At 34.7% G+C, this 10,462-nt stretch overlaps 1 protein-coding gene across 1 annotated transcript in view; it reads left to right on the top strand.

The window, feature by feature from the left end:
* Window positions 1-282: 282 nt before the first annotated feature.
* OSGIN2 (oxidative stress induced growth inhibitor family member 2) overlaps window positions 283-10,462 on the top strand; it is a 17,512-nt gene continuing 7,332 nt past the window's right edge. The window contains exons 1-3 of the mRNA XM_012643655.1: window positions 283-439; window positions 6,091-6,227; window positions 6,753-6,944. Of these exons, the coding sequence (XP_012499109.1) occupies window positions 373-439; window positions 6,091-6,227; window positions 6,753-6,944 (396 nt within the window). The 5' untranslated portion in view covers window positions 283-372. The remainder of the gene's footprint in view (window positions 440-6,090; window positions 6,228-6,752; window positions 6,945-10,462) is intronic.

Below are 10,462 nucleotides of genomic sequence, written 5' to 3'. Positions count from 1 at the left end.
CCAATACAATACTGTTTTTGGTCATTAAGGAGAGCTGCTTATTTAGTAGGGAGTTGTCTACAAGATACTAATGAGAGATAAGCAGCTATTTAGGATTTTGGGTCTTCAAAGTGGTACAGGTTGACATGTAGCTGAGCTACTAATTTAAAAGCATTAATCAGAACAATTTCCTTTTCTCCTGTGAAACTGTTAAATACATTCAGGCTTAAATAAAATCTGAGTAAAGACTATAAATTCTATATTGACTGTATCTCGTTTTCGTTCTTTTTATTTTTTCTTTAAAGAAACTATAGTGACACTGAAACTGAAGGAGAGATTTTTAATTCTTTAGTGCAATATTTTGGTGATAATTTGGGGCGAAAAGTTAAAGCTATGCCATTAGTTGAAGAAATATCTTTACTTGAAGATTCATCAGTGACTTTGCCTGTGGTAATAATAGGTAAGTTATTGCATTTTTATCTCTTAAAATTACAGTATGACGCTTACTACTTTCATAAATCTATAGGTAGATAGTGCAAGTTCTTGAGATTGTATTGAAAAGTATTCTTAAATTGCTTGCTAAAATATTTGCTAAAATAACTGATAACCAAATCATTGGAGTACGTAATTGCTTTATCTGATGTTAGAGTCCATGTTAAAATGCAATTATTTTTTCATTGAAGGGCTGATATTACTACATTATTTTAAAATATTGCCTATCAGTTGTGTTAACTATATGACAGTTTTGTGGTAGTGATGATAACCAATATTATTAGGGCTTTGTACAGAGAATTCTGTGTATATTATTGGATTATACCTTACAACTCAGTAGCCTTCTGATGTTAGTAGGGCACATACAGACAGAGAAACTAACTCAGAAACTAACTTGAGTGACTTGTGCAAGCTAGTAACCAGTGCTCAATTAGCAATGACATTATAGTACTCTGCAGTAATGTTTATAATTACCTTGTAACATTACTTTTATATATCCTTTGTACCACCTCAACAGATAGGCATATAAAATATTAAAAATTAAACTATTAATACAACCTAATTCAGAATTATAAATTTTTATAATTTAGATTTATTGCATGCATTTAATTACTTGTCATGTATATTTTCCATCTAATGTGAAAACTCAAGGTAGTCAAACAAGTATCATAGTGTGCAGCTAAACCAAAGGAGAGAATTATGGGATGTAGATGCCTTGGTGACATATGACTTCCTGAATTTCTTTGATAGTTTGTTTCAAAGTTAGTAGGAAGAAAGAAAGAAAATTCATGTCCTTTGACTGGCATATGGGAAATGCTACAATGGAAGGAAAGAAAGGAGAACAAAATTGTTCTTCTAGGTTCTCCTCTAGAGGATATAATAGAGACAGTTTTTGTAGTAGTTCCCATCCGAGATAGATCTAAGGGACCATACATTGTGTTTCATTTTTTCCTGTATTTCCAACCTTGGTTTTCTGTCCTGGGTATCTTAGAATGAGTAAAGAACACTATCTTCTTAGGCTGGCTAAGCTATGGGATGGTCAGAAAAGGAAAAAATACCTTCATCTGCACCTGCCCATCTCACTTCTCCCAAGACTATCTATCCCTGTTTTGCCTCAGCCAGCTCATGGGTAGCTTAACCTGATGATAGATAAAAAGATAATTTCCCTAATATATGTATTGGTTTTCTGTTGCTGTTGTAACAAATTACCACAAAAGAAACCTAGTGGCTTTAAATAATATAAATGTATTATCTTACTGTTCTGTAGGTCAGAAATTCAACACAGGTCTTAGTGGGCTAACATCAGGTGTTGGCAGAGCTGTGTTACTTTCTGGAGGCTCTAGGGAAGAATATCTCCTTGCTTTTTCAAATTTCTAGAGACTATTAACATTTCTTGGCTTCTGGCTCCCTTCTACATCTTCAAAACCAGCAATGTTTCTTTCTTAACCTTCTTTCATAGTCATGTCTCTCTTTCACCACAGCTGGGAAAGGTTTTCTGTTTTTAAGGAGTCATGATTAGATTGGATCCACCTGGATAATCCAGGCTACTGCCCATCTCAAGGTCCTTAATCACATCTACCAAAGTCCTTTTGCTGTACAAGATAGCATTGGCAGGTTCTGGGGGTTAGGACTGGGACATCTTTCTGTGAACTGCCTGTTTGTATTCTTTGCTTATGGTCTTTTGTGTATTGCATCTTTCTGGGTCCAGGAACTTAGCTGTTTGCCTCAGATCCTGACTCCCCCATTTGTCATTTACTTATTTATTATTAATAGGCTTTATTTTTCACAACAGTTTAGGTTTACGGGGACATTGAACAGAAAATAGAAAGAGTTCCCATTTGTTCGTCCTCTCCTTAGGTTACCCTGTTACTAAAATTAACAGCTTGCATTGGTATGGTATGTTTATTACAGTTGATGAATCAATATTGGTATATTATTATTAACTAAAAGCTGTAGTTTAGGGTTCACTCTTTGTAAGATACAGTTCTGTAGATTTTACTGAGTGTGTATGTCATGTATCCACCATTACAGTATCATACAAAATACTTTCACTGCTCTACGAGTCTGTGTTCTACCTGTTCATACCTTCCTTCAACCTTCAACCCCTAGCAACCTTCAACCTTTAGGAAGTACTTATCTTTCTACCACTATCTTTATAGTTTTGCCTTTCCCAGCATGTCATATAATAGAGTCATGCAGTACGTAAACTTTTCCACTGACTTCTTTCACTTAGCAATATGCATTTATGGTTCCTCTATGTCTCTTTGTGGCTTAATAGCTCATTTCCTTTTATCATTGAATAATATTACATTGTATGGATGTACCAGTTTGTTTACTCATTCACCTTTTGAAGGACATCTTGGTTGCTTCCAATTTTTGACAATTATGAATAAAGTTGCTATAAACATTCATATGCAGGTTTTTGCACAAACATAAATTTTCAACTCATTTGAACAAATACCTGGGAGTGTAATTGCTGGATCATATGGTAAGACTTTATTTTTGTAAGAAACTGCCAAACTGTCTTGCAAGGTGGCTAGATAATTTTGCATTCCCAGTAGCAATGAATGAGAATTCCTGTTGTTCCACGTCCTGGTCAGAATTTGGTGTGGTCTGTGTTTTGGATTTTAGCCATTCTAATAGGTATGTACTGACATCTCATTGTTTTAATTTGCAATTCCATAATGATGTATGATGTTTAGCATCTTTTCATATTCTCATTTGCTGTCTCTGTTATCTTTGGTGAGGTATCTGATCAGATCTTTTGCCTAGTTTTTAATTGGGTTGTTTTGTTATTGTTGAGTTTTAAGAGTTCTCTGTATATTTTGTATACAAGTACTTTATTATGTATGTGTTTTGCAAATATTTTCTTTCAGTCTATGACTTGTCTTTTCATTCTCTTAGTATCTTTTGCAGAGTGGAAATTTAAAATTTTAATGATGTCCTACTTAGGAATTTTTTTTTCATGTATTCTGCTTTTGGTGTTGTATCTAAAACTCATTAGCAGACCCAAGATCACCTAGGTTTTCTCCTAAGTTATCTTCTAAAAGTTTTACAGTTTGCATTTCACATTTAGGTCTATGATCCATTTTGAGTTAATTGTCATGAAAGATGTAAGTTTAGTATCTAGATTTATATTTTTGCAAGAGGATGTCCAGTTGTTCCAGTGCCATTTGTTAAAAGACTGCCTTTTCTCCATTGGCTTGCCTTTGCTCCTTTGTCCAAGATCAGTTGACTGTATTTATGTGGGTCTACATCTGTGTACTCTATTTTTGTGCCATTTATCTATTTTTCTATTGGTTCATTAATTCCATACTGTCTTGTTTATTGTAGCATTATAGTAAGACTTGAAGTTGGGTAGTGTCTAGTCCTCTGCCTTTGTTTTCTTTAATTTGTGTTAGCTATTTTGGGTCTTTTGCCTTTCTATATAAACTTTAAAATCAATTTGTCAATATCTACAAACTAACTTGCTGGGACTTTTTTATTGGGATTGTGTTGAATCTATACCTCAAGTTGGGAAGAAGTGACATCTCAATAGTACTGAGTCTTCCTATCCATAAACTTGGAATATCTTTCTATTTATGTCATTTTTCTTTAATTTCTTTTATCAGCATTTTGTGGTTTTCCTCATATAGATCTTGTACATTTTTTGTTAGATTTATACCTAGGTATTTGGTACAAATGTAAATGATGTTGTATTTTTAATTTCAAATTCAGCTTGTTCATTGCTGGTATATATTGCTGGTATATAGGAAAGCAGTTGACTTTTGCATATTGACCTGTATCCTGCAATCTTGCTCTAATTGTTTTTCAGATCCAGGAGGTTTTTTGGTTGATTCTTTGGTATTTTTGACGTAGACGATCATGTCATTAGCAAACAAAGGTGGTTTCATTTCTTCCTTCCCAATGTGTGTATCTTTTTTTTTTTTTTCTTATTGCATTAGCTAGGACTTCCATTATGGTGTTGAGTACGAATAGTGAGAGGTGCTTCCCTCACTTGTTCCCCATCTTAGAGGGAAAGCATCTAGTTTCTCACTATTGAGTATGATGTTAGCGGTAGGTTTTTTTTGTTTTTTTTTTTGAGACAGAGTCTCACTGTTTTGCCCGGGCTAGAGTGCCGTGGCGTCAGCCCAGCTCACAGCAACCTCAAACTCCTGGGCTCAAGCAATCCTTCTGCCTCAGCCTCCCGAGTAGCTGGGACTACAGGCATCAAACTAGTTGTCCGATTAATTTCTTTCTATTTTTAGTAGAGACAGGGTCTCGCTCTTGCTCAGGCTGGTCTCGAACTCCTGAGCTCAAGCAATATGCCCGCCTCGGCCTCCCAGAGTGCTTGGATTACAGGCGTGAGCCACCGTGCCTGGCCAGCTGTAGATTTTTTGTAGATGCTCTTTATCATGTTGAGGAAGTTTCCCTCTATTCCTAATTTATTGAGAGGTTTTTTTCTTTTTTTATCCTGAATGAGTGTTAGATTTTGTCAAATGCTTTTTCTGCAACTGTTAATACTAGCATATGATTTTTCTTCATTGCTTTTGTCTTTCTTTTTGATTCAAGCAAACTAGATCCTAACTCCTCCTATTTACGATTTGTTTTTTATTTTTATGAAGTCAAATGGTTTATTTTCCCTTCTGTCTTTTGAGTTTTCTGTCAGACTTAAAGTCTTCCCACTCTATCAGTGTAAGTAGAAATATTACCCTGTTTCTAATATTCTTATGGTTTACTTTTCTTATTTAAGTCTTTGAGCATATTTTATTTGGAGTAATGTATTAGGCAAGAAATGGCTACTAAGTTGTCTCAGTTGGATTAAATTTTTGATAGAGATAATAAAGAAGTGGCAACCCAGACTAAAACTATTACAAAAATGGAAGTAGTTGACCCACAAATCCAGTTTGGTTTTATGTAAAGCATATAAACATAGGAAAGCAGTATTAGGAATTGGGACTGAAAAGATGGTTGAGACCAGAATGCAGAAAACACAGGATAGTCAGAAAGAAGCAAGAGAGGCCTTTGGAATAGAGGAGTAACATGATGAGGACTACGTGTTACCAAAACTTTTCTGAATGTAGTATATGAAATGGTTTGGGAGTGGGTGAATCTTAAGAAGGAGAAGTAGTAGGAGACTTTTATCTTTTAGGTGAAAGTATAGGAGTGAGAATAGTAAGGACAACTAGGGGGCAAAATAGGTTTAAAACCAGACCTTATTTAACTTAGGAGTTTCCGAATACCATCCTTGGAGATGGGATGGTGTTTAAAGGAGAGAGGGCATCTGAATGAAGCGACTCATGAGTTTGCTTTTGAACACATTGTGTTTAAGTTACTGTCAGTCAGGTAGAGTAAGAAGTAGCATATGGAATGTGGGATATATTCCATGGGAAAGAGGCCAGTTTAGAGAATTAATTTTGGGAGTCAGTAGCATAGAAAGTTGAAGCTTCGAATAGATGAGTTTCTCAAAAGAAAATAGAGAAACAACGGTGAGAATCTTGTGAAACATCTGGATTGAAAAGATTGGAGAAAGAAGAATTGGTGAGAGAGAGGAGCCATCTTTGAAGTAGGAGAAAAACCAAGGAACAAGAATATTAAGATGCATGACGTATACCTTTCCACCCCTTTTTTTTAAAATAGGAAATGGACCTTCAGGAATATGCCTTTCTTATATGTTATCAGGCTACAGACCATATTTATCATCAGAAGCAATACACCCAAATACAGTCTTACATAGTAAATTAGAAGAAGCAAGACATCTTTCCATTGTTGATCAGGTATTATTTCTTACATGTCAATCTTTAAATTTTTTATTTTTACTAAAACAAGATTAGCTTTTATTTATATAAGCATTGTTTCTTAGTTAGACAGAAATAATACCTTCTATCCTTTTTATTTTAGATTCACAAATATATTCTGCTGAGTTACTCCTATTTATGTTCTTGAATTTATTAGAGCAGAATTCCCAAATTATTTCCTCATGGAGTTTTAGTAGATGCTCTCTACTACAATAAATTTGGGAGGTGCTACTTTTTATTATTGGAGTATCATGGTAGACATTAGCACATTAAAGACATCTTCAAGTTTTGTGGTATAAGAATCTGGTTAGTTTTATTGAAACACAGCCTTTTCCTGTTATTTATTTGACCAAAGAATCTATTAAGATTTCAAGGAACATCAGTGTTTTATATTTTATAGCCAGGATATCTGTGACATGCTGTATTAGAGTAATGACCTTCACTATTATTATGATTGCTGTTTTGGCTTTTTTAAAACTTTATCTCCTTTTTTTTTTCATTCAGGACTTAGAATACTTGTCTGAGGGCCTTGAGGGCCGATCCTCCAATCCAGTTGCAGTACTTTTTGACACACTTCTTCATCCAGATGCTGACTTTGGATATGATTATCCATCTGTTTTGCATTGGAAATTAGAACAACATCATTATATCCCTCACTTAGTTCTTGGTAAAGGTCCACCTGGTGGGGCTTGGCATGTGAGTATATACTTTTTAACATTTTAGTGTATGTGAAATTATTACATTTCATCTTGATAAGACCATCTTGTTTCTTTATTATATTATAGTAATACTGTTAATATATGTTTATCACATTTTTGTCAGAGAGGTATTTTAGTGCTGTTCAGTTAGTTAAATTTAGGTTAATTACTAGTAGCTGTAAATTAAGCCAAATTTGATTACTGATACGGTCTTAGAATAAACATTTCTCCATACTGTCTTATAAGAATTACGTAGAAAACATTTCAGGAATGTTTTATATAAAAAATTCAAAAATCATTTATTCATTTTAGAGTTTGCAAAATCTCACATGGCATTTTAAACCGGTATCTGTTATTTCCCCACATTTTCAAGATCTTAAAGGAAAAACCTACTGTAAAAGAAAGAGGTTGTATTAGTCTCCTTGACTGCTATAACTGAGTATCACAGAATGGGTGGCTCAAACAATAGACATTTATTGGTCCCAGTTTTAGAGGCTGGAAAGCCCAAGATCAAGGTTCCAGCCAATTTAGTTCCTGGTAAGGGCCCTCTGCCTGGCATTTCAGATAGCTGCCTTCTCACTGTATCTTTGGCAGAGAGAGAGAGAAAGAGAGAGAGAGAAAGTGTGCTAGTGAGCAATCCCTCTTTCTCTTGTTATAAAGCCACTAATCCTGTTAAGAGGGACCCACCCTCATGATCTCATCTAACCCTAATTACCTCCCGGAAGGCTCCATGTCCAAGTGCAATCACATTGAGGGTTAGGAGCTCACCATAAGAATTTTGAGGGGATACAATTCAGTCCATAGCAGAGGTTAAACTAGAGAACCAATAAACTAAAGATTCATTCAGTGTATTTCATTAGGGAGCCAGTAACTAATACCTATCCTTCACTCTTGTGTCCTTAGCAGTTAACACAGTATTTAATGTGCAGTAACTGTTCATTTGTTGTACAAATAGATGTTAAATAATTTAGTTTGTTGTATTATAAAATACAAACTTCATGGAAACTTTATTATATTGTATATTGAATTTTTAGTACAAACTTCAGTTGACTGTTCCTATATTAGTGCAATGTTATATACATCTAAAAAGTTGTTTATGTGTAATAAGTGACTGTTTTAGGGTATCGGGACATTTCTAGATTAAATATATCACTGATTTCCTTTTTTGAATCTTGATTTTCTTTATGATAATAAATAGCAGCTACCAATTTATCTGTGCCTTTTACCTTAAATGTTGTTTTTTTAGTTCTTTGATATCAGATTTATTTAAGCATAATTTACTTACAATAAGCTGTACCCATTTAAAGTGTATAATTTGATGAGCTGTGACAAATGTCTGTAACAGTGAAACCACCAAGATAGGAATTTTGTCACTCCCAAAGCTTAAGTTTTTGTATTTGCTTTATTAATGAATAACATTCTTAATAAAGCTACATTTCTAGAAAATGTAGAAATGTATATTTGGGAGTAGGGAGGGCATTTAAATTGCCTTAAATTCCTGAGGTTTTATTATACTTAAATTTTTCTGCTTAGACGAATGTACAGGCAATAATTGATCTTTGTGTTAACTTCATTTTTTTCACTTACGTATAAAAAAGTTAAAGTATGGGTAAACCTTGATTATTAAAAACACATTTTGAGTCAGTGTAAAGTTTGAAATGTACCTAAAAATTCCTGATTTTTTTTTTTTAGGCATTTATTCACTAGACAAGGGATATAAATAAATGATATCTGAGCTGTGATCCCGTTGTCAAGCATCACCTCTCTGAAGGTTTCTGACTTTCCCAGGCATAATTATTTGTTCCCAACTATATTCCATATCTTATTCTTTCCATTCTTTCCTGTAGTACTACTTACCTGTTTATACAGCCACCCCCCCCACCTTGCTTTATATGCATCCCAGTTAATCTTAACCATTATTCAACACGTAAGCTGCTTAAGTCACTTCTTCTGTCATATTCATCTCCATGTAGTACTCTGCTTCTCTTGTGATCCAGCTTCTCACCACTGTCTTCCCTTCCAAATGTATTGACTGTGCCATCTTGAACCCCACTTAGTGATAAACAAGCTTTCCTATATTCTTAATCATTTCAGCCATGTGCTGCTTCTACTCCCTTTCTGGAAAGCTTTCTCTTTCCTGAAGATACCGTTCACACTGCAGCTCTCTGATGTGGATTCTCTTCATTCTCCCATAGTCCCATGCCATGTCTTACAGGTTGGCTAGTAAGGTTGGTGTTCTCTTTATTCCCCATTGCTCTTGTGTAAAAACCCTTGTTCCTTTGAACAGGTCATGCCATTTTTCTGGCTTCTCTATCATTCCATACTATCTCCATCAGTTACTGAATCTGTGGCACCTAATTCATGGTCTTCCATTATATTCCAAGTTTTATTATCACTTTGAATTAATTTATCTGTACATACATGACATAGACCAACACCTTAACCTCTTAGTCCCTTAATCTTCTCATTCCTAATGATATTTTCTTGTATTGTTCATTAGCTACTAACTCCAGTGGCTCTACTGTAGATCTTATCTTTCATAACTACTCAACTTGTAAAAACCTCAGTTCTCAAATATCTTACTTTCTGATCATATCTTCCTATTCTTCTAGCAGCATCACTCAGTTACTCAGACCATACATAATCTATTCAAACACAGAAAGTGCTCTAAGCCCTGATCTTCACCCCTTTGCCTATCCAGCTTAGGTTCAATAGTCCATTGATACAACCGTTCTCCTTAATTCCCTTGACCCGTTGTCCGACCATCACATGGGTTTGGTGAAGAAAGCAATTCATGTAACTGTCCACTTGATCTTTTCTTACACTTCAGCTGTCAAATCCCCAGGTAAAAAACCATACAACTGTGAAAGTATTCTCCAAACTCAGTTGGGCCCTGAACACTGCTTGACAACTTTCCTTAAGTTCTTTGCAAAACTTTATCTCTTTTTTCTCTGTCATGCTTAGAAATGCTCTTGGTTCTTAATTTACAGAGAAAATGTAATCCATCAGGTTTGAACACACTTTCAGAATTAAATTTTCACACTCAAATGTACAAATTTATCTGTTTTCATGCTAATTTGTTTTTTGACCCCTGTTACAACGGAAGAGGTTATCACTTCTCCTGTGTAAGGCTCACCTTCCAGCTACATTCTGGATCTCTAGCTTCTTAAGGACATTATTTATTTGATTTTCCCCATCTCTTCTTGCATCTTTAATTTCTCTTCCAGCTTCTATTGGTCATGTAAACCAATATAAACATGCTAAAATTATTTCCATCTTTAAAAGAATTTTAGGTGCCAGCTTCTCTGTATCCTTTGCTTTATAGCCAACTTCTTGAAATAGTTACCTTTACATATTATCTCCATTGCCTTTGCCTTTTACTCCTTAGCTCGCTCACGTTAGCTTCTGTCACTGGTTTTCCACCAGAAATGTTTTCTTCTGAAGGTCAGTAATTTCCTTTTTTGCTTAATTTGATGAAGAGTCTCAAAATTTATCTTTCCATACTTCTGCAGCATT

This window comes from Propithecus coquereli, unplaced genomic scaffold (assembly GCF_000956105.1).
Source record: "Propithecus coquereli isolate 6110/MARCELLA unplaced genomic scaffold, Pcoq_1.0 Scaffold2, whole genome shotgun sequence".
Taxonomy (NCBI): Eukaryota; Metazoa; Chordata; class Mammalia; order Primates; family Indriidae; genus Propithecus; species Propithecus coquereli.
Note: the sequence above shows the minus strand (reverse complement) of the source record. Positions and strands in the feature narration are given on the sequence as shown.